Source organism: Quercus robur, chromosome 2 (genome assembly GCF_932294415.1).
Source record: "Quercus robur chromosome 2, dhQueRobu3.1, whole genome shotgun sequence".
Taxonomy (NCBI): Eukaryota; Viridiplantae; Streptophyta; class Magnoliopsida; order Fagales; family Fagaceae; genus Quercus; species Quercus robur.
In genome coordinates this window covers 9,557,372-9,582,566 of record NC_065535.1, presented here as the reverse complement: position 1 = coordinate 9,582,566, position 25,195 = coordinate 9,557,372, and the positions used below count along the sequence as shown (strand labels likewise).

Genomic DNA, 25,195 nt, shown 5'->3' with positions numbered 1-25,195 from the left:
ATTCCCAGAAATCTTAAATGAATTATTTATTTTTCTCATTCTATCCTTAGATTTGAATGTGAACTACAAGTCCTTAGAAAAAAAAAACAAATCTTCCTCTAAATAAATAATGAAAAACAAAATATAAACTATTAATTATGACAAATTCATTAAAATTGTAGTCTAACATTTCAAAATGACAAGTACAATACAAAAATAACTTTTTAAATTCTCAAATGCTTTATTCTTAATAATAATTTTTAAAAGAGCTTAATCCATACTAGCAATAATAGAGGGTCCCTTTTAAACCTTTTTTTTCTACACATGAAACCTAAATAGAACTTTGTTAAAGAATATATCAACAGAGTTGTCTATCTTGTTTATGTTATTCTGACGGGAAAAGATAAAGACAATGGAAAAGATATTGATAATTTGTTTTATATTTTATTTTAATTGCTTAAATGATAATGAAAAATAGTTAAAATTGTCAATTTATAAAAAATACAATTTCCTTTAAGATTGGGAATCTAGATACCCACCTGATTTAAAGGGAATCCACATTCCTACTAAAAAAGACTTAAAAGGGGAAACCAAATTCCCTTAGTATCTGATTCCCTAACGTGATTTGCAACCAAACATAAGAATCTTTAAACATTCTTAAGAATCCTAAAACACTACCTCATACCAAACGCCACATTAAGGCTTAGTTTTTGTTTTAAAATTATCATTATACTTTAAAATGTTCTTAATGTGATTTGATTGATAGAAAATACTAACTTTGTAAATGAAATTCATACTACATCATAAGCAACATGTTATTTAAGTGACGTCAGTTCTATGAATTTCGTTTGGTAGATTAACGTTTTTATTCATTTGATAATGATAAGGACATTTTTTTTCAAAACATTTCAAAGTATAATGAATGATTTGAAATAAAGGTCTTAGGTTTACGAAAAAAATATGTAGGAGTTTTTTTGAACTAAAAAAATGAGGAATCTAAACAGGAGAAGCCTCTTAAATAATAATATAGATATATATAAATATATATATATATATATATATATATATATATATAAAGAGGATTCCCTCTTTCAACTAGACTTTTATGGGTTCAAAAATACCTTCATTAATGAAGGGTAACTTCATTTAGAAATATGGTCATAAATGTTAAATAACAAATATCATTTTGAATTCATAAAGAGAATTCCTAAAATTTAGGATTTTTTTCCTTTCACATTCAAAAAAGAAATTACAATTATTGTTTATTCCTAAAGTTTATCATTTTTATTTGTTTTAAAAATAAAAAATATATATTTCTAAGTTATAACTTATAATAGATGCAAATTATTAACATTTACTTGAAAAAATAGAAAAATCTCTTAGCACGCGAGTGAGCGTGTGCTCAGTAGTTAGTATATATATAAAATTATAAATACATGTGCAATGAGATTTTTTTAAAAAAAATAACTAAATCCTTCAAACTATTTTATTAGTAAGGCAACGTTTCAAACTATTTTTGTTTCGAGCAATTCGAGTCTGTTAGACTCAATTTTGCCATTTGAAAATACACTTGGAAATCGAGTGGGAGACACTCAATTTTCAAACTCGAGTTTCTCACACTCGAGTTTCAAGTGCATTTTTAAATGGCAAAATCGAGTCTATTAAACTCGAATTGTTAGAAATGCAAATAGTTTGGAAAGTTGCCCAACTAATAATATTGTTTTGGATTTATAGTTATTTAAAAAAAAAAAAAAAATCCTGTGCAATGCGTTGACAATTTACTGTTTGTGCAATTGCTTTTATCAAATGTAAAATATATATCATGTGGGTTGTGCAAATTTATCTTTATGAACCTACTTTCTATTTTATTAGATGGTGATCCATGTGATATTGGCACCTTTAAATTTTAAAGTGAGGTAGTGTGGTTGAGTAACTCAACCACACTACCTCTTGAGTTGCAATGTTCCTTGATGAAAAATTTACTCAACCACACTACCTCTTAAGTTGCAATGTTCCTTGATGAAAAATCAACGATTATAGCATGCAATATGCATAACTTGTATTACAAGATAAGAGAGAAATAAAATGATGATGATAGAATAAAACGTTGCTATTGGTGAGGCCTCTACGTTTCAATCTGTCACTTCAAGGGACCAATTTGATGGGCATGCGTTTCATGATTCTTTAGGTTCCTAAATCCTTTTTTGATACAGGTTCCTAAATCCTAATTAACTTCCTATAAAGTTGTGGAATTTTATATTGTTATTCTTTCTCTATGTAGGCCACTAGTATAGTCTATGAATGACCCAAGCCAAATTAGTGGAAATGATTCTTTTGCGGAGATTGATCAAGTGTCTATTAAAACGATTAACTTATTTTTATTGTTTTATAGCTTATTTACCTATTCACATGGATCACCATCGAATATAATAAATTTAGTTCTTAAAGATGAATGTGCACAACCCACGTGATATGATAAAAGCAATCGGCCAATTGCACAAATTGTGACACAAATTGTTAAGTAATTTGTTCAACGCATTGCACGTGTGAAATCGCTATTATACTTTAAAATGTTTAAAAAGACGTCCTTACTCCTTATCATTATCAAATGTAAAAAAAAATAAAAAATAAAAATGTTGATCTATCAAATGAAATTCATAAAACAGAGGATGTTCTTTTCCACTAGTGCATTTAATTGCTCTCCTATAAAAATGATCAAATCATCAACTGACTCTTTCACTTAAAATTTGGTAAGTTTAAAATCACAACAAATTTTACAATTTACTGAAATGATTTTATGTTATTGTTGGTTTACAATAAAGTAATGTTTGTAGTAGTTTCATATGAAAACTATATGGCACTAATCATAATTTATCACTTCAACAGTTGTGAAATTTACAGTAATAAGAGAATAATGATGTCATAAAAAAGAGATATAATTCAAGGGTGATTTTTTTTTTGTCATGCTAACGAGTACCCTTAGGGCACTTGTTAACAATCTATTTTAGAAAAGTTTTAAAATCACTTTTATGAAAAATGAAAAAAACTGTCAAAACATTAATTATTTTTTTTCTTTTTCCATCAAAACTTTTTTTAACTGGATTCTTAACCAGTGCCATAAGGGCACTCATTAGCATTTCCTTTTTTTTTTTTTTTTTTCTCATTTTCTACAGCGTGTGGAGTCTGTGAACTTGGACATACTGTGCTTTGATATTGACTGTGCTTCGATATTGAATATTGATTACAAATTTCTTTGTCTAAATGAAGCTCACTTGATGATTTTTGATGTAACTGGGATTTGATGACGCTTTTTTTTTAATTGTTTTTTTCTTATCCAAACGGAAAGTCCCTTTCCTCAGTATAGACCACAAAATTAAAAAAAAAAATAAAATAAAATAACACACACTGAGAAAAAATTAAAAGGAAAAGAAAAGGAAAAAAGAAAAATAGGTTATAAGTTATAATAAATAAGGCCCAGTTTGTTTGTTTGTTTTTTAATTTCTGGTCGGCAAGCACAATTAGAATACTTGGTTTCGGAATGGGCAATGATTTTACAGACTCAAGCCCGGCCCATCTAGTTTTCTATTTGCAATAACTCTCACTCTCTATACTGTCATTAAATCAAATGACTGTTAACATTTTGAGATTTGCGGCTATTGCTCTCCTCGAGATATAGAGTTCCAACTTCCAATGGACTTTACGGCTCAAATTAATTTCAGTTAAACAGAGGATTGGAGGAGTCACCTCTATCTACTATATATCATACTCGCAAGGATTCATGTTAACCCAATTCATGTTCTAGCAAAAAGCCATTTCTTGACTCAGGAACTGCATCTCTTCGAGTACCACAAATGTATGGTACATAGCTGAGAGTAGCTTCACCCTTATACTCAACTATTGTCATTGGCTATCTATCTATAGATATATATATATATATATATATATATATTTGTCATTGTTGTTATATATCTGCATGTGTTGCAGCATGGAGGAGTGCATGAAGGTTGGGCAATGGGGAGGTAACGCGGGAAGCTACTGGAGCTTCAAGGCGAATAAAGGTGGGATCAGTGAGATAATACGGAGTAATTACTTATGGAGGAGCCATCGATTCAATTTCATTCAAAAGTGAAGATGAAGATGGTGCATTCGAGTATTCTGATATGTATGGTGGCGATGATGGCAAACGAACTGACAAGGTACATACGGATACTGCCCTTATAAAATTATTAACTCAGTTACAATCATGCATTTTAAATGAATGATACGTCAAATGAAGCTCTCTTTTTTGTGTATGTGAATTTATACGCAGATATTGCTCGACTGGCCTAGAGAGTATTTGACATCAATTACCGGTACAACTGGGATTGTTGGGAATTATACTGTAATCAAATCACTACGTTTTTATTCAAATAGGACCAAGTATGGACCTTATGGACATGAGATAGGTGAATCATTCTCCTTCCTGATGGAGGGTGGTGTAATTGTTGGATTCCATGGTCGCTCGGGTGCTTTGCTTGACGCCATTGGTGTCTATGTAAAAACTTTTATACCATCTTGTGCTTTGAGCCCAGGCTTCACAATGCACCAAAAGGTTTGGTCGTTTTAGCTTCTCAAACTCTATGTTTTATCCTAATAGGAAAAGTTAATTGATACTTGGCATTAGTTTAGGAAGTATTTTTAGAATCTTTTTGTTGGAAAAGAAAAAGGGAATTGATATTTGTAGAAGCTTTTTATATTAAAACTTTTCTAAAATAATTCGTTAACAAATGCCTTAAGGAGACATATTAACATAACCTTATTCTAATTTACTTGAGGACTCACTAAACAATGTTTATTCGTGACATTTGTTGTTCTTGTTTAATAGTTGGACAATAAGATGAACGTGGTTGTACCACGAGGACCAGGGCCTTGGGGTGGTCATGGTGGGAAGCAATGGGATGATGGAGTTTTTTCTGCAATCCGTGAATTGCACTTGCATGTTGGAGATTCAGTGATTCATGCAATACATGTGTTGTATGAAAACAGAGACGGGAAGCTTGTTTGGTCGCAAAAACATGGTGGATCTGGCGGTGATAAAATTCATAGGGTAAATAAATAAATATATTATTATTATTATTATTATTCAATTTAGTAAAAAATTGGATTTTTTAATCTTTTGGTTCTGAAATTTATCAAATTAATTTGTTTAAGTAATTAATTAAAAGTATGGTGTATGGTTTTGACTTTTTGAGAGTAGTGTGTAAACATTATACAAAAAGTTACAATACCATGTTACTTTGATTTGTCAATTGAGCTTTAGAACATTCAATAAAATTTTAATTTTCCAAATGAAAATTAGGTAAGCTAAATTATATTTTTTTGTCCCTGAAATTTTGGGTAAGTTTGGTTTTGGTCTTTAAATTTTAAATAGTTTCAATTTTCAGTCTTTTCACTTTTATAATTGGAATAATCTTATCCTTCCAGGGTCCATTTACGAGGTTGATTTGATTTGGTTTCTTTAAAATATTAGATGAGTTTGAGTGGTACCTTAATTATGTGGTTAGCTTTATAGATGGAAAGAGAAAATTCTTACCTTCTTTGAATTTTCAAGGACCAAATCAAAACTCAAAAAATTTTGATGGACAAAAATTAAACATATACTACTACATTGTAGGGATCAAAAGTTTACTTTATTTATTACTAATCCTATTTGTACTTTGGGTTGGCAGATAAAGCTTGATGAATCAAGGGATTTCTTGGTTGGCATTGTGGGATTTTATGGGCCGGTTAAAGGGAATGATAGCTTCGAAGCTTTGCGATCCATCACATTCTACACAAACAATGGCAAATATGGACCCTTTGGTGATGAGATTGGTAATGCTTTCACATCTAGTATCACCACAGGAAAAGTTGTTGGTTTCCATGGAAGAAGTGGTGTCTATTTAGATGCAATAGGAGTGCATATGGAATACTTCTGAATATGTTATTTTTAATTGGTTTTGAAGTGATGAGATGAATCGAGAAAAATCATCGACTGAAAGAAAGTGAGACTCTTGTCCTCTTTTTCTTTAAATTGGGGGATAATAGCAGTAACTAAAAGTCTTAAATTGTAATGTTTTTGAGTTATGATCTTTGTATTGTAGTTGTTTTGGCCTTGAACTTCTATATTAATGTTTCAGACTCTTGTCCTCTTTTTCTTCAAACCTATGAGTTGTCCTTGATTAAATTGGTTTTAGCACCTGAGTTACCAGCCTAGCTTATACTTATTAGTAAGCACCAAAATTTTGCAATGTAGCTAGGTATCATGAAAAATTAGGGACTCTCTAATCAATTCAAGATCGTATCCAGGGTGGAAAGCAATCATCCTTAATTTTCCCAATTACTAAGTTCTCCATCTTCATGGATCTTAATTTTATTTAGCTATAAATATTTTATTCCTTTCTATTTTAGACAAAGTTTAGCTACAAACTCACTCAATAAAATAAATATTACTACATATTTTTTAAATCTAACTGTTGAATTGCATGTTTTTTACGCTCTTAATACATATATCAAATTTTGTGTCAATCGGATATTATTTATCCTATAATCTATAAATTTATATTCTATGCATAATTTTAAATTACAAAAACTTGTAATTTAAAAATGTATTGATGGCATAGCTATTAATCTTTAATTTTCTTGAAATTTTTCAAACATGGAGGATGTAAAAAGAAGATGTAATCCAATGTTGGATTTGTCAAAATTCACCTCCAATAAAAAGATATTGAGTGAGTTTGTAGCCTAAAGCTACAACCGATTTTGTAGCTAAATTTTGTCCTTCTATTTAATTCTTGTTCTATCACATTGGATTTTTCTTTTTGACACTGTGGCCTACCGAATGAGTATACTTTTATTGAAGCTTGCATGATTTTTTTTTTTTTTTTTTGTTTGCTTGGATGAATATTAAATCAGGTTATTCAAGTCAAAATTTTCAAAATAATATTATTTGAATAATAATCATTTAAATTGACACACTTTAAAATAATTTGGAATATAGACTTTAAAAAAAAAATTAAGCATTAAAATTGTGTTTTCAAAATACAATTTCACATAAATTGTGTTTTTTTAAGTATTGAAATTGTGTTTCTGAAACAAGATTTTGAGAGGAAAAAAGAAAAGAAAAAAGAAGAGGCTAAACTATAAAATAACTTCAAAATAGTGCCAATTCTGCTGCCTATTCAGTAATATAGGCATTAAAAATAATTTTACAATGTATATATATGTGTCTATATATATATATATATATATATATATGCACACACATCTGAAACACTAATATAACAAATAAATACTAGTGAATTATTTTTTCACTTTTTCAAAAAGTTGTTATAGTTGTTTTCCCTTAATTTATAAATCAATTAAAAAGTTATATCTATTATCTTATTATATGTATAAAATTCTTCTAATTATAAAAAAAAATTAGTACTGCCAAGTAAAAATTCAAAAGATATAATAAAAAAAATAAAAATAAAAACATTCAAAACTCATTTGACGTGGTTGCTTTCTTCCTAATTAACTCCACTTGAAGGCCTCGAGGCTGGGATCAATATTTGAGAGGGCTGTGAATATGTGTCAAACCTCCATTTATTTTTTTAGGTCTCTTTGGGTCAATTTTGATTTTGAGGGTGATAGATATGTTTTGCACCTAAATTAAACTTTTAGAAGTATTTATAAATTATTTTTAAAAAATTAAATTGGTGGAGGAAGGTCATACCCCTTGGCCTAAGAATATGTTCGGTACATACAACATGTAGCACTTACATTCAACCACATAATGTAATTATTACATGTGTAAGATACAACTTGTATTACAATTTAATTCGAGTTGTATTTTAAAACTCTTAGAACTTTGTTAATAAAATTTCATATAGGGGTTGTATGATTTGAGTGAAAAAAGAAAGGATCATGGAAGCTGTAAAGAAAATGGTGGGGTGATTATTATTTTCCTCCCTGTTTGGAAGGACAAAATATATAGTTCCTAATTCTGCTTAATAGAACAGCCACATAAAATAATTTTCAATTTGTTAGAGAAGAAAACTCAATAACAATAAAAATTCAGATTAAAAAAAAAAAAAAAAAAAAAAAACTCAGCTAAATGAAGAAAAAGAAAAAATAAGGGCGGGGAATTTTTTTTATTTTTTTATTTTCTCTTCAAAAGCTAAAGAAAAAAAACTTGCCCTAACATGACAAGAAGGCACTACTGCCTGGCTCTCAGGGCGGCTCCACGTTATGGTGAGGGTGTTATGAACACCATGACCTTGAAAAAAAATTTATATATATTATTTTTGAAATATTTTTCTTTTGTCCATCATAAATAAAAATGAACACCCTAAAATTTTTTAAAAATACTTTATCCACAACATTTTCATAACAAATTCAATGTAACAAGTTGTTACTTACTGTTACTGTGAGCAAAAAAGTAATTTTAGTAGTGGATTCAAATTAGAACCAATAAACAATTTACCACATAAGATTTGTTATAAAAATATAAACATAGCACTTCTCGATTTTTTTAGGTGATTGATTAAGGAATTAATCCCAAAAAAAATTAAAACTTGGCATTCCTTGACAATATCATTGGCCTTTTTAAGCAAAAAGAAAAGGCCAAAAAAAAAAAACAAATTTTATTTATCTACAATGTGGGGGGAAAAAAGCCCAAAAACAAACTTACCACTTAAAAGTTAAAGAAAAATTTAGAGAGAGAGAGAGAGAGAGAGAGAGAGATTTAAAAGACAAAGTCATATGGCTGCCACTCCAAGAATCTTAAAATTATGGCAAGTTAATTGATAAAAGAGCAAATGCAATTGGACAATTACAAAGACTAATAAATTTAAACACGGTTACAAAGACCAATAAGTTGGGTAACAACAAAAATGATGTCGTTGACACAACAAAAATGCAACAACAAAAATTTTGAGTTTAGTTAAATTGTTAATAGAGTAATGCTATGGACACTATGAAAATAAAAGTATTAAAAAAAATTCTTTTTAATAGAATTATAATGCTATGAACGCAACAAAAATATTACAACTACAAAAATTAAAGTTGAGTTTAATTGAATTTCAATAGAAAGAAATGGTAAAACTATATGTATTTTTGTGTGTGTCTTCTGTTTTTTGTTTTGTGTGTTTTTTTTTTTTTTTTTTTTTTGTGATATCAATATATTCAAGTTCTCTTTTTATTATTTTTTCAAAAAAAAAAATTCTCTTTATTAAATTTTGTATAATTTACATTTCTTAAGGACCACCATAGAAAAAATTTCTAGATCCGCAGTTGCCTACTCTCAAGTTGCTACCTCCTTAAGCCTTAAGTTATATGGCTGAGCACAAAAGCTTTTCCAATAGCAAAATGATCTTTAGTAAAAGTCGTTACTTTGTTCTCTTTTAAGATTATATGGCATGATCTTTAGTAAAAGTAAGTAATTACTTTGTTCTCTTTTAAGCTTATATGACCTGTATATTCTTTTTAAAGTTCTACTTGATCTTTACGTTTCTCAAAAAAAATACTTGATCTTTACTTTCTTTGTTTTTGGATGTAATTTTTAGTTGAAAGTTTATTTGCTTATTTGTTGAAAATTGGTTAAAATATAGTTAAACCTAGAAAGTTTAAAACTTCATAAGCTTCTTTCACTCAATTCTTTGAACTTACTTGTGGGAAAAGTTAACGAATGCCCCAAGGGAGTTTGTTAGTGGACCCTTTTAAGAATGTTTTTATGGAGAAAAAAAAAAAAGAAAACAACTAATGTTTTGAAAGTTTTTCCCATTTTCCATAAAAATTGTATCAAAATTTTCTTAAAATGATTTATTAACAATTGTCTTAAAGACACGCGTTAACTTGACCTCCTACTTAACATGGAAAATACATAAGAAAATTAGTTAAAGTACAAAGACACAAGGAAATCTGATTACACATGTTCTACTAGGATTGTCAATGTTCAACCCAACCCACAAACACGACACAACCTGATACGGGTTTTTCCAAGTTAGTGTTGGGCCTTAATGGGTTTGGGTCATAAATGGGTCGACTCGAAAGCGACACGATAAGAAATATGTCATAAGCAGGTCAACCTGCGTAACCAGTAATAGACACGTTTGACATGCAAATTTATTTGTGTCAACTCGAAATGACCCACTTAACACAACCTATTTAACTTGTATAACAAATAAATATTTATTTTATTTTAGATTTGTCAAATACCTTTTATATCCAACATATATTTTAAATTTAAAAAGAAAAGTAAGTAATTACAAAAACTTACAAGGGATATAATTAGAAATTGAAACTTTACAAACCCTAGATCTCTAAACCCTACAAACCCTAAATCATTTCTAGATGAATGTTATATTTAATATTATGCAGGTTGAAATGGGTTGTGTTACATTCATATCAACCCAACACGACTTGTTTATTAAGCGTGTCAAATGGGTTGGGTCAGGTCAACCCGCCTTATTAATAGGTCGGATTAAAGTTGAAGGATCATGACACGATTATTAAATGAATTGAGTTAAGGTTGAGCCATTTAGTCGAATACCCTTACCTCGACACGACACGATCCCGACATGCTAATCCGAATTGACACCCCTATGTTCTACATTTACTTATCTTCACTGGTAATATAATCTTAGAGAAGTGCTATTTCTGCAATATTTTCACAATACTTTCACAACAAATCCTAATTGGCAAATTATTACAGGTTTTTAACTTGAATTCACCATGGAAATTACTTTCTTACCTACTAGTAACAGCAAATAACAACCTACCACATAAAATTTGTTATGAAAATGTTGTGAAAATACTATAGACGTAGCTTTTTTCATAACTTTATCATTCTAAAGCTATTACTATCAATTTTGCGGCTTCTTTCTCTACGTTTCCAAAGCCTTTATGGCCCAAATTAATTCTTTTAAAGTTCACCCCTCCAATCCTCAATATATATTTCCATCGCAAGGGAAATATGTTAACCCTATTCATGTGCTAGCAAAATACTACTACTATATTTTGTACCTTATCAGGAACTTCGAGTTCTGCAAACGATATGGTACATAGCTGACAACAGCATTACATTTACTACTTTTTTTACATGTTATTGTAATTGTGGTTACTATTTATATGTGTGTAATTGTTGCAGAGCATGGAGGAGAACTTGAAGGTTGGGCCATGGGGAGGTGAAGGTGGAAAGAACAGTTGGAGCTTCAAGGCAAATAAAGGTGGTATCAGTGAGATAGTGATTATGCATGGATGGGCCATCGATGCCATCTCATTCAAAAGTGATGATAGATCTGGTACGTTCCAGTATTCAGATAAGTTTGGTGGTAATGGCGGCAGAACTGAAAAGGTAAAAACTATCATGCTATAATTGAAAGATTTATATGTACATGTATATTTTGGTGAAAAATATCATGCCTCGAAAGAATTGGTTTAGGCAAAAACTCAAAACTCATTTCTCATCACTCAAACCTCTAACCTATATTTCATATCTCTATTTCTGTCTTTCTCGTAACTCCATTAGACTTGTGTTTGGTCCTTGTTCTCGGGTGTAGTTCTCAGTTCTCACCTTTAAAACTCAAATTTTCTAACAATCACAAGATTTTTTATTTGAAATAATATTTTTGATAATCATGAATACATGTTATTCAAGAAAATTATTACAGTTTGTAACTTTGTGTGTGTGTATATATATATATATATATTTAAACGTTAATGATAGGTACCTTCAAATGAAGCTGAATTTCTTTTCGTGCATTATGTGTAGATTATACTAGATTGGCCTAGAGAGTACTTGACATCCATTAGCGGGACATATCAATCTGCCTACACAATATTTGGACCGGTTGTAATCAAATCACTACACATTATTACAAATGTGACAAAGTATGGACCTTATGGTTATGAAAATGGTACGCCATTCTCTTTCCCAGCTGAGGGTGGTGAAATTGTTGGTTTCCATGGTCGTTCCGAATATCTCGTTCACTCCATAGGTGTTTATGTCAAATCTCAGATTCCATTTTGTGCTTCAAACCCAGATTACACAATGCAACAAGAGGTTTGGACGTTATAGTTTCCCTAATTAGCTCATGTTTCTATTCTATCTTAATTACTCGAGGCATAAATTAAATTAATGATGTTTGACTCTTGGCCTTTGCAATTGTTTTACTTGTTTAATATAGTTGGATAATAATACAATGAATGTGGATGTACCACGAGGAGTAGGACCTGGGAGCGGTCATGGTGGGAAGCTATGGGGGATGATGCCGTCTTTTCCTCAATTCATGAATTGCATTTGCATGTAGGAGATTTCATGCAATACAATTGTTTTATATAAGGTAAAGAAAGATTAATCATCTTCAAATTATCCCCAGAAAAAAAAATTAATGAATTAGAAGCTTTATATGATTTTGAAATTAGGATGTAAACATTATACGAGTATGTCAAAAATAATGAAATCGTGTAATCTAATCATGAGATTTAAACACTATATGGTAATTGGTAAACAAATGAAGCTTGTCACTCTGTTTATTTCGATGGAAAACTTTATGTAAAATAGTTAATATTAGAAGATTATTTTTCAACTCATTTAAGTTTGCTATTAAACATAGAAAAATGATGTACTTTTTTATAAAATACTCTTTAGAAAATGACTCATTTTTTAGAAAATATTATCGTTGTAACAAATAGAGCGCTACCTATGTAGTGTTACTTTTCTATTTTGATAGAAAAAAAAAATGAAGTATTAGCTAATCCTATTTTGAATTTTGGGTTGGCAGATAAAGCTTGATGCATCAACTGAATTCTTGGTTGGAATTATGGGATTTTATGGGCCCGTTAAAGGAAATGACGACTACGAAGCATTGCGTTCTATTACCTTATATACTAAAAATGGAAGATATGGACCCTTTGGAGAGGAGATTGGTACTTCTTTCACCTCAAGTGCCTCTAGAGGAAAGGTAGTTGGTTTCCATGGAAGAAGTGGTATTTATTTAGATGCAATTGGCGTTCATATGGAATACTTCTGAACTTGTAGCTTGAGAATTGAACATTTCCTGTAATATTTTATTTTTATAATGTGCTACTTTTTCTTTTCTTTTTTATTGGTTTTGAATATAGTTGTCAAAACGTGAATCGTATCGTGAATCGATTTTTGATTTTTTTGTATCGTGTATCGTATTGTATCGTATATCGTAAGATACACAAACACTTAATAAAATCTATAAAAAAAATTATAGGTATACATATATAAAGGGTATATTCATTATAAATTTTGAACATATTCAGCTAATGAGTAATTTATCCATCACTTATGTAATAATATTTAACAAGCTAACTAAATAAATCAAACTAGCATGTGTTTATAACATACACATTCAAATAGCTTAAATTCAAAAGTAATAATATATTACAAATGAACCAAAAATTAATTTATTTTATCATATTCATCATATTGGTTAATCAACTCCGTCTAAGTCAATGCTATCATCACATTTATTATTTTGCAAATTTATTTCTTCATTAACATTTTCTTCATCGTCATTAACATTTACTATCTTTTCTTGTTCTTTTTATTTTAATAATTAAAAAAAAAATTCTTCTTGGCATTCTAGTTTCTTGGACTTATAACAATAATGAAAAAAATAAAAAATAATTATATTTTCAATTAATATCTTATTCATAGTATAGAAAATAAATTTGTAAATATTAAAGTAAAGTGTAAGTGTATACTGTGTAGTCCAACTTTTGTAAAAGAAAGAGAGGGAAAGAAACTTATAAATATATTACTTTAATAGGTTAAATTAAGTACCCTAATGATTTTATGTTTAAAAGGAGTCCAACAACTTGTTAGATTCAAATAAAAGTACAAATTTTAACAAAAAAAAAAATCTCATTTTAAAACATTTGTCTATGTATCGTACGATACATACGATTTTACAATACGATACGATTCATACAATACACACGCTGTATCGTACGATTCATGAGTACTTACAATACGCCGATACGATACGGAACTTTTTACACACAATACGATACGTATCGTACGATACATATCGCGTATCGTACGATACTGACAACTATTTTGAAGCGCTGAATTGAATTTTTAAAAATTTGAACATTCTTATTCTCCAAGTTGAACCGGTTTTTTTTTTTTTTTTTTTTGTGTGTGGCTATTACGTTTTCAACTAAAATGTGAATCTATTGGATAAAATTGTATTAATTCAAATAAGACCTAAAGAAAGAAAGTGTTCACTTTTTTCTCTTCTCTAAATGGGAGGTTTCACCAAATTTGACGAGTGTTCTTTCTTAAACCTTTGTAAGGATAAAATTCTAGGTAAGTAGCAGAGATAGGATTTAATGCCAAAGTGACAAAGCACATCAATCTAAATTACTTTTTTTTTCCCCTCTTTCTCTCCTAAAGCAATATGAAATCTGATGGTTTTAAAAACTAAACCAAACCAGCTAGTTCAACCTAGCCAAACGGTTCCAATCCACGTTTGTAATTTCCTTTTGAAAATTAGACGAGAAAGATTTCACTATAGGAAAAGAAACCAACCACAGACCAATTAGAAGGACGTGTTAAGAGCATTCTCATCAAGGATTTCAAAAAAATTAGCATTTAGCATCTCAAAAATCTACTTTATTTATTTTAACAACTCACTTTACAATACACTCAATATCAAAAGTTTTATATTTTTTACCACTTCATTAATTAAAGATAGTGAGAGAGAGAGAAGAAAAGATAGTGAGAGAGAGTCAGTGAGAAGAAAAGAGGAATAGTGAGAGAGAAAAAAGATATTTTAATTAAAGTAGTATTAAAATATTATTATATTTATAAGATTTGAGCTACAGTGGACTGTCATAGATAGCAGTCCACTGTAGCTCAGATGCTAAAAATTTTAACACTAACACATTTGTTGTAGTGCGCTTTTTTATAATGAGATGTTAAAAAATAGCATTTTTAGCTTTTGAGAGCTTTAATGTGAATGCTCTAATAGTAATAGGGGCAGCACATCTCACTCCATTTTATGAAGAAAAAAAAACCAAGAGGGTATGTAGGAGATGGGGATAAACCCCCAGGCATTACAAGATGCTGCCCAATATGCTAAATTATGGGCAAGAGAATTAGACAGTCTTGGGGATAAGGAAAAAGACCAAGCAAAAAAAGAGTTAAGATATTTCTAATATCATGTACTATATTAACAATCTCCTAATCTGGATGAACTTGGTTGACTACTTTCACTGTGAGCTGGAATCCCCTTCAAACAAAACGTAGTCTAGGACCTGAGGTTAGTCTGGACTCTTGGATGATTTATATACAACTATAGCATGGCTACTTTACATTCTGCCCATAGAATGCTTCTTGATTTTTCAAGACCTGTCCAAACATATAAAACTCTACCTTCTCAATTTCTGCAAACTACTGCCAAGAGGAGCAATTATCTCGGATGGTAGCATCAAAATTGAATTTCTATGGGAGGAGTGCAATATGGTGTGCTGTTCAAATCCTTCCACTGCAAAGAGCCATGCTGATTGTTTAGTGTGCTAATTCCATTGGATAAATTTCAACACCATTGTGCAGCAATGAATTCCTGGATCTTCATATATTCACATAAGATGGCAGCAAAGCGTGTAAAAGGAGGATTTGTTGGATTTTCCATTCCAAAGTATTTGGCTAGATATAAAATCATTTTATATCCAACTTCACATTGGATGAGAGTTTGTTGATGCAAAATTAAGAGGCCATAATAAGCTACGCTAAACAATCACTATTTAAAAAAAAAATTTAACCAGCAGAAGACTCGTAATTCATCCCATTTCCTAGTAGAGACAAAGAAACTTGTTCTCAATCGACTCTTGTTGAGCATTTATGCAATTATGTAGTCAATTGTAAAAACTAGTAATTCTAAATATCATGGTCGTATTACTCATCGGTGTTAGTCTTGATTTTAATTTGTAATTTGACAATAAATTTCATTTTGCTCAACAAGACCTGTTAAAAGTACTTAACAACAAAGTTCCCATACTCAATAGAGAGGCCCTAATACTTAACAAAAAAACTACATATACTCTGCATTCTACAATGCCATGATTAGTTTGCCTAAACCAACAATAATGACTATTTACTCCTTCGATTTCGAAGAATATCCATTTGGCGTTGATGAAAATATTCTTGCTGTATTTGAGACAAGCTACTTGTATCCATCATTATAATTCTTTCCTCCTCTTTCAATTGTTCCATTTGAAGCTTTTCTTGCATAATACAAAGTCGCTCTTGTTCTTGCTCTTTCTTCATACGAATTCTCTTTTGTTCTTGCTCTTTCTTCATGAAATCTTGATCTTGCTCTTGAAGACATGTTTTCTCAAGAATTTCAATTTCCTTATCATTTGTTTTTTTCTCTTCTTCTATCCCATTCAATATCCCAGTAAATTTCAAACTCATATTATCTTCATTCTTTCGTTTACTCACCCGTTCCTTTTCAACCCTCTTGTCTAGTGGCCTCTCTAAATTTGCAAAAGTATCATGTGAGACATTGTCTTGTCCAATATTTGTCAACTCTGGAGTAGAAGGAGAAGATGTTATTGCATTCCTAATTCTTTTAATTCTTTGCTTCTCACAATGCTCCAACCATTTTGGTTGACACCTCAACATATTCCAACAATGATCAAATTGAAACGGGGTTTTATGTGATTCTTGATACATACGTTTCGCCTTACCAATCTGAAAAATTAACAATAGAAAATAATTAGAATCGTAAAACTGTTTGTGCATTGATGCATTGACACCACTTTCAATATAATCTATACCTTGTCATGTTCATTCAAACCACTTTGATGCATTGATTCAACCTGGGCCAAGTACCCACAAAACTTCTCAGTGCTATTCTGAATTGTTGACCACCGACTCGTTATAGATGTTGGAGTACGTTCAGAAATAAAGGTCTTGTTCTTGTGGAAGTACTCCCAAATCCTCCTCCAGTATGACTTGTGTTTTTGCTCATTCCCTTCCACTACATCCAAGCTAATATTTAGCCATGCCGATATAAGGAGTAGGTCTTCTTCTATGGTGAAGTTACTACCCCGTTTCTTAGCAGTGAGTTCCATTTCAACTTGGGGTGGAGACTCTTGGGTGGATATTTGACCATGTAGATTCAAATTCTGACCCATTTTTTTTGGAGATTCCATCTTGAATTTATTTTCAAGGTTAGACCCCCCCTGTAAGGGATTGGTGAAGCATGTGTCTCCATGCATTTTTGAGTCTATCCCTACAGAAAATTATTCACCTAATGAATTCTGTTGGATAAGACGTGAAGTTTATTGTAAAGTAAATAACACTAGTGAAAGAGTTAATTGACGAGCAGAGAACTTGTGCCCTTACCTACCCCTTCTTAATATCATGTTTATGCTAATATGCATACATTCAAAATCTGGCTTCTCAGAAACTAGTATTAAAAATATAGACATGAAGTTATTTGTAAGAGATGATATTAAGGAATAACTGAATAAGGGTGGAGATGCTACTTTACTCTTCAATCCACAAAGACACAACTACAGGCTAAAACACAAAAAGAGAGTAGGATATCAACCACAACCAGAGACAAAAGACAGAAACAACCAGATCAAAAACCAGAAAACTGAAATAGCATCAACCACACAAATTACCCATAGCAAAACACATACACACACACACACACTTTCAACCAAACCCATCTTCAGTTTAACCATCCTTACCAATTTAATATAAACTATATAATTCACATACCCCTTTGTCATTAAAACAAGGGCTGAAAGTGATTCCAAAACAGTGCCAGAATTATCAAGAACATGCCAAGATAATAAAAAATACTTTGACCAGTATGCGGAGGAACATTTGCAGAATCTCAGAGGGAAAAGATAAAAGGTATAAAAGTAAACAGAAGGTAGAAGGTAGGAAGGATTAACCTGACCAGAGGTTGGCTAGGGGTTTTCCCTTCTGGCATGCCATGACACATTCCAACACAAGCTCTTGCAGCTGTTTCTCAATGTCTTCTATGGGTTGGCAGGCATCAACTATCTTCAATGAATCAATGATACAAGGTCAAAAGTCAAAGCAATCCATAAATGATATTAGAGAGGAAACTAGACAAGTGAAATTCAAAACAAAACTTCAATTAACAGAAAGCCAAATTGACCAGGGGCAGACACTATGGGCAGCAACCATTGCACGTCTAACAATGCCAGTCTTAAAAGAAACCAGAAAAACAAAAAACAAAATAAAACTCCATCCGTAAAAGTAAGAAACCAACAAACAAGAACATAACTTCAAAAGGGAATATTCTTTGTTCTTATCTAATAGCCTCTTTTTGTTGATGCTTTCTCCGTCAATAAAAGATAAATAAATGAGCAAACTCCAAGAGCGAATTTGATGGGAATCAACAAACAGCATAACTTTGGATAGAATTAAGTGCTATTATTATCTAAAATATAATATTTCCACATTCTTTAAAATATAGACTTGAGGAAGGATTAAGATAATGCATACTAAAAATCAGTCAACATTCAATAACAAACTCTTTCTTACCTGTGTTACCAATGAGCATGGCTGGAATATTTTTTTACTACATGTTTAACAAAAGCTGAAATAGAATATGAAAATACTGCAAAATATAAAGAGATGTTTGAACGGTTTTTATTCGTAGTAGTAGCAGGCTTCTAGGTGTCCAACCAGATATAATAGAGTCAGAAAGTATCACCACATGAAACATAAAATTACCTTCCAGGAAGCATCATGGAGGACCTGATAGCATTGGGCAACTTTCCTCTGAAACTCAAGTTGCTCATATTTCTCATCTCCATATCCTCCTCTCTCTGCAGCTTTCTGAAGAATTTCAAAAGACTTTTCTCAATCCTAAAATTATGTAAATCTGTATGTATGAACGTCTTTGCATATTATGTGTGTATGTGCGCACATTATAGAAGGGTAGAAATTTATGAATGAAAGCATCTGCAAGGGTAAATGAGTGAGCGTCTGTGTGTCTTTATCAGGTTTATCTTCCACCGGTATGAACAGAAGTAATATACACTCTATAATCGGTACAGCACGTATAATGTAGACAAAAATATTCTTTTTGTCCCTAAAATTCGGTTGTGTTCTATTATCATACTTTAAGTTTAAAAACACAAATTTAAAATGTCCTTCATTTTGTCCTTCTGTCCATTTTCAATAAGTTTTTTGTCAGCATGTCTAGCAAAATGCATATTTTTGGGACGGAAATAGAACCTAGACTATATTTCAGGGGCAAAATAAATATAGTTTACAATCTACTTTTGTCTCTGAAATATCACCCAAGTTCTATTTGGTCCCTTCAATCAGACGCATCGGCAAATGAACTTACAGTAGTGAATGGAGGAAAAAATGTAGATCATTTTAAATTTTCAGCAATGGGCATAGTACTACTTTTAGAATTTGAAGGAAAAAAATGGAACCCGACCTATATTTTAGGGAAGAGAAAGTCTATAAACACAACAAATTTGACAAAAATTTCACACCCGGCTGATGAAGCAGATTGTTAGTGATAGGTTAAAAGGTGATGTTTGTGGTGGGTTCAGATAATAACCAACAAAAGCTTCTCAACTCAACTATTGTGAAAAATGTTGTCTCTATAGCATTGTTCTTTAATGAAAAAAAATTAAAATAAAAATAAAAAATTAACCCATCATTAATTAAATTCACTCCCCCTCACCTACATCTTCCAAATGCAAAAGCAATAAAAATTATCACAATGGCTCAATGGACGGTCATCCTCACATAACCATTAGAGTCAGTTGATTTTGGTTCATGAATTCCCTGCATAAAAGGTTATACATATCCATGTTGCTTCTTCCCCCCTCCCCTTTTCTTCTTTTATCTTTTTTCAGATTCAGAGGCGTGAGGTGGTGTTGACAGCCCAGAATCTTTATGCACATAAGAAACAATACCAGATCTGGAGCCAGCACCACATAAAGGGGTATGCATGTCTCAAATACAGGTTTGATAAAAATGAACATGCTGAAATCTTTCAATACAAGGCAAGCTACCTCTCAAGCAGGACGGTTACATGCCTCAAACCTATAGAACTCAAAGAACTTATCAAAGAAAACAAAAATCCTACAGAACTCAAAGAAACACATGTTGATAATATTGCTGAAGTCTTTGGTGTTTACTTTATTTAGTTACATATTAATAGCTACAACTTACCTCTGGCTGTATGTCAAGGTACAATACCAGATCTGGAGCCAGCAACCCAATCTCTGGTGCCTGCAAAAGACTTTGTTCTCAAAACATGATAGGAAACATAAAACTTCATCTTAAAACAGTCTGCACAATATCTTCACCTTACACCATTCATCGCCAAGTCCTTTGGCAGATGAGAAAGCCACCCCAGAATAAGAATAGCGGTCGACAATAAGGGTGGTTCCAGTCTTCAATTTGGTTTCCATCAATGATCTGAGTAAAGTCCAACCACAGTCAAAAGTGTGCTTGTACAAATAGTCACTCAAGTTTTTGTCCCAATAAATAATGCTCAGAGGAAACATAAAAACCCAAGTACTCTTTCCTTTTAGAAGGTACAATGAAATCCATCCTGTCTACAATTGAATTTTTTTTCAGATTGAAGGTATCAATCATTCTTGCAAGAATACTAATAGTTGAATTATAGAATTCAACCTATTGCTACTTGATAACATAATATCATTTTGTACAAAATCATGGCTACACAGGTTAATTTTAAAGTTTCAAGTGCCTCTAGTGCCCAACTAACCCCAGCATGACAACACTGCAGACAACAACTCAAGCCACAAGATCATGACCATGCGCATAACTACAGAAAAACTATCTTACGCATGCTCCCAGCGTTAAATGGCACATTTTTATTACATACATGATGCATTGCAGACAGGTTAACACCAAGTGCCATGCCACATTCGAATGCACATAAATTTGTGACATCCAAGTCCAAATGCTTAAGACCATAAAGGATATGAATAAAATGGGATCTGGATGATGTCTCAAAAACCATTATGTCCAAATTTAGCCACCATGCCCGTATTGAAGACAACCACTTCAGCTAGAAGACCATGTTTTTACCACCTAAGCCACCATAAAAGCTATCTAAATTCATAGAATGAATAAAAGCTATAAAATTTGATGTAGAGAATGAGATAGAAGCCAAAGTCCACTCATAAAGTGCCTTCAAAATTAGACTTCAGCTTTATCACAGATAAAACCTTTACCATTGTTCCTTTCTCCATATGCACCACATTAAGCATTACATAATAGCTTTCCAAAGGATAATAAATCCATCACCAAGTTAGGTACTACTCAACCAAGACCAAACAAGCAATGGACTAAAGACCACATTTCCTGGGTAATATCACAATAAAGAAAAAGATGTGACACTAGCCCCATGTGGCTTATACAAACATAAAACCAATCCAAGATAATTATTCCCTTTCTCAAAGATTTATCTGTTGTAAAAAATTTTGCTCGTGTAGCACACCATGAATAAAATAAAATAACATTATATATTAAAGTCAAAGAACAATTAAAATCCAAATCAAACCCAAATTAACTTCTAATTGTAGTCAAATTTTGCGCCAAGTGTTCATTTTAATTTTCTTAATTTTGGTGCCAAGTGAATCATTCATAATACTTAGCACAAAAATCAAGATGATCACCTCACTCACATAGGTAAGCCCACCTCATCATCACTATTGTTGAATGCTTCCGTGTGTAAGCACGGATTTCAACCAAGGTTATCTTTGATACAGGTCAACAATCTGAAATTTAATGGAAAAAACAAAATTGCAACAAATCTCAAGTATCTCAACATCAGCATTTGGAAACATAAGAAATATGTAAACATGCCCGGGAGTGAGAAACTTCTAATAATTCAAGGATCCAAAATTTTTCAATTACATATTAATACTTCTCACAAGCCATACAGTTCAAGTAATTGTTAAAAACTTTCTATAACATACACTGCATTACAATAGCTTCCCAAGTCAACTCAGATTTTACCATTCAATGCTACCATAGATATGACAACATGCATCATTGTGAACATAATGTATCTCTTTTACAATAAAAGTTCATACTTATTAAAAAAAAAAAAAAGATATGACTATATGCACTCTACTGCTTAGCTCCGTTTAATCAGTATCTTGTTGAATGAGAGAATTCAGCTAACTAAAAGTTACCACATACAAAAATCCACTTTTACTTGCAATAGTTGATATATCATATATGCCATCAGAATATCGAATTACCGAAAACCATAAGCTCCATTACAGTTCCTAAACTTTTAAGTTTGTCCTTGCAAACTTATCGGCTATTCAGTTTCAAGCCAATTAACAACTTGTTTGTGACTGGTGACAGTTGTCTTGATGTTCTAAAATAGCAACTCTTTTCCTCGGAAACAAAATGGTGGAGCAGATATATTCCTCCAGCATATAAATGTCTGTCTTTTTATTTAAATATGCAGATTGTTAAATGAAAATTCTAAAACTTTCAAGCTAAAAAAGTTTATCAAAATTTTAATGAACTCTCTTTTATATAAGTGAGAAATTTTATTCATATAGCAGCTGCACAAAAAAGAACACTGTTAGAATTATGATTAAATCTACTATTTCCTAATAGCTAAAGCTTTTGGGACAACATGAGATGTTGAGTTCAATCCCTATCTCCATTCCATCTCCTACTTGAAATGTTAAAAATCCCAGCAAGTTAGTCCCCATTTATAAAGTAAGAGTTTAGGCCCACATGTGAGGGAGAGTATTAGAATTATGATTACATGATTAAATTCACCATTTCCTAATTCCTTAAACTTTTGAGACTATCGGTAATTTAATAAACACATCGTAACACAAGTAAATGGGAAGTGTTTTAGGAAATCATGTCAAAATATTAATGAAATTTAGCTATATCATATGATACTTCAAATAATTGGTTTAGATATGCAGATTGGCAATAAAGAAATTGCAATCAGGAAAAGTTAAAGAAACAAAGTAGAACATTGTTCCCAAGCAGGTTACCATCACCGTAGTCCACAAGAACCTTAAGGTTCATAATATTGTTAAGCACTGAAGGTTTGCACTGTACGTTTTATTATCAAATTACAATATTTGTTTCTCTTTCCCCTTTTAGATAGGCATAAGAAATAGAACAAGCAAGAAACTACCGTCAGAACAAACAAGGCATTTCAGCTTATAGCCAAAATTCCACAAACCAGAACACATCAAACAGCATAAAAGTAACATAACAAACCTCTTCTCCCAACGATTTGCACTAAAGAGAAGATGGATCGTGTGATCATCCAATTGTGATTTGTTGGAAAGGTAAGAAGATATCATTTGCCCAACATTTGTACTTCTGTCAGGAAACCTCCATAATTCAACTGAATGCCCCAGTCCCTCCAAGTATGTGAGTAGTCTACTAGACTGTGAAGTCTTCCCACTACGATCCAAGCCTTCCAGAACAACCAAGGCACCTCTTGACTCACTGTTGCAACCACTAACAATAGAATTGTGGGTATTTGCCATTTGAATCTGCCCAATAGGACACTTGTGAGGGAAATTTAATTGAGACTTCAATGACTTTCCAAAGGCTTGCACTCCAAAATTCCTAGAGAAACAAAGGGAATAAATCTCTCTATTATAGAGGCCCTAACTATTAGAAAAATATTAGTACAATAATTTTAAAAAATCAAATTAAAAGTTTTTAATTATGGGGTATTAAAGAAAACAAAAACCTATACACAATTGAGCCTAATACACCTAGAGGCCAAGTGGGGTTTTTCATTGTGCAAAGCAGTTAAAACAACCACAAAACCCGTGAATCAAAGTTTCATTTCTCTATTTTCCTCTACTTTCCAGCAACCAAATTAATATTCCGCATTTTCTACTATAGCTAACCAATTTCACTATAAGATTTAAATAAAACCAAAAATAAAAAGGCTAAAGGGCACAAGTAAAGGATCCTTACTTACAAACCTGGAGAGTATGAATGGTAGGAATGGATCATGTCCCTCCCAAACCTACAAACTGCAATCAGAAAAAATACATGAATCAAACCACTCCATATCCAACATACCAAAACACACCAAGGATACAAAAGAGACATTGATATAGTTCAATCAGTTAGCCCAACGTTAAAGTTAAAATCAATTGGCAATTAGCCAAACAGATTAAAGTTAAAATCAATTATCTATAGATGAAGTGTAATTTAGCAATTACCTCTTTCCAAAATTTATACAAGACTAAGTGGAACTTAAAATCAATTGGCCTGTATCTATCAATCTGTCTGATGACATAAAAACTAATCAGAGCACCCTGAAGCAACATGCAACACATTAAATTTATGTATAGATTTTTTTCAGTGTGTTTTTGGATTATGCCAAAAGGAAGGCTTTCCACAACCAGAAGAACACAATGTGATCAACTTTATCTCACCTTCATCACGGCAAGAGAAAAGAAAAAAAAATGGGAAAAAAAAAAAAAAAAGTGAAGGTTTAAAGAGTGAGATCCTCTTGTAGATTTGGATATTTGTAAGATGTGAGTTGATAAGGAGGCTGTGGGTTTGGTTAGCCTTACATTCTCAAAAGTTAGCACATAGGCCAAATTGGTCTTATGATTTACGAAAGCCAGCCTCACATCATGTGCTATAGAGGCTCTACAATTTCAAGTGCTCTGACCTGTAACCCCACATCCCAACAGTGGCATGCTCAATTAGAAAGAAACACATGAATAATAATTAAACTATATGTTGGTGAAAGCACCAAGCACACTTACGCACAAAGGCTTCCTAGAGCCTAGGCACAGAGCACAAGCTTGAGTCTAATTGAAGTAAATGGCACATTTTTCAAAAATAATGTAGTAAATTTGATAGCAGTTATTCAAAAACAATATGATAATCAACTAATCTAATAAAATTTAAACATAGCATATTATATAATTCTCTTTCTTTGTAAAACATTACAACTACGATATTTGATAGCCATGATTAAAATGAAATACATGGTTGAACCCAAATAAATACAAAGGCAAATACCAAAAATAATTAGACTGACAAATAATGACGTCTATGTTTAACATAAGCAGAGAAATGCAATCCTCGTCCTCATTAAGCATAAGATCATCATAATTGTCATCAAAAGATTTTGTAAGCCTCATCATCTTCCCTGTCTGCTTC

At 31.6% G+C, this 25,195-nt stretch overlaps 2 protein-coding genes and 1 pseudogene across 8 annotated transcripts in view; 2 read left to right on the top strand and 1 right to left on the bottom strand.

Annotated features, from left to right (window-relative positions):
• Nucleotides 1–3,964: 3,964 nt before the first annotated feature.
• Nucleotides 3,965–5,936, top strand: LOC126712242 (agglutinin-like; annotated as a pseudogene).
• A 4,979-nt stretch (nt 5,937–10,915) lies between these two features.
• On the top strand, nt 10,916–13,088 carry LOC126712243 (agglutinin-like). Its single transcript, XM_050411505.1, has 5 exons — nt 10,916–11,038; nt 11,129–11,335; nt 11,753–12,043; nt 12,168–12,323; nt 12,765–13,088. Exons 1-4 carry the CDS (start codon nt 11,036–11,038, stop codon nt 12,288–12,290), a joined length of 624 nt encoding a protein of 207 aa, XP_050267462.1. The 5' UTR covers nt 10,916–11,035; the 3' UTR covers nt 12,291–12,323; nt 12,765–13,088.
• A 2,023-nt stretch (nt 13,089–15,111) lies between these two features.
• Nucleotides 15,112–25,195, bottom strand: part of LOC126712241 (thymidylate kinase-like) — a 31,142-nt gene continuing 21,058 nt past the window's right edge. For 2 of the 7 annotated variants that reach the window (XM_050411499.1, XM_050411498.1), the window contains exons 2-9: nt 23,990–24,048; nt 23,273–23,629; nt 20,344–20,455; nt 20,207–20,266; nt 18,743–18,847; nt 17,932–18,043; nt 16,798–17,255; nt 15,933–16,711 (exon numbers count right to left, since the gene is read on the bottom strand). In XM_050411499.1, coding sequence (XP_050267456.1) covers nt 16,109–16,711; nt 16,798–17,255; nt 17,932–18,043; nt 18,743–18,847; nt 20,207–20,266; nt 20,344–20,455; nt 23,273–23,547 — 1,725 coding nt within the window. In that variant the 5' untranslated portion in view covers nt 23,548–23,629; nt 23,990–24,048 and the 3' untranslated portion in view covers nt 15,933–16,108. Of the gene's footprint in view, nt 15,504–15,932; nt 16,712–16,797; nt 17,256–17,931; nt 18,044–18,742; nt 18,848–20,206; nt 20,267–20,343; nt 20,456–23,272; nt 23,630–23,989; nt 24,049–25,195 lie in introns of those variants that run through there. The other 5 variants (XM_050411502.1, XM_050411497.1, XM_050411500.1 and 2 more) reach the window with 5 other exon arrangements.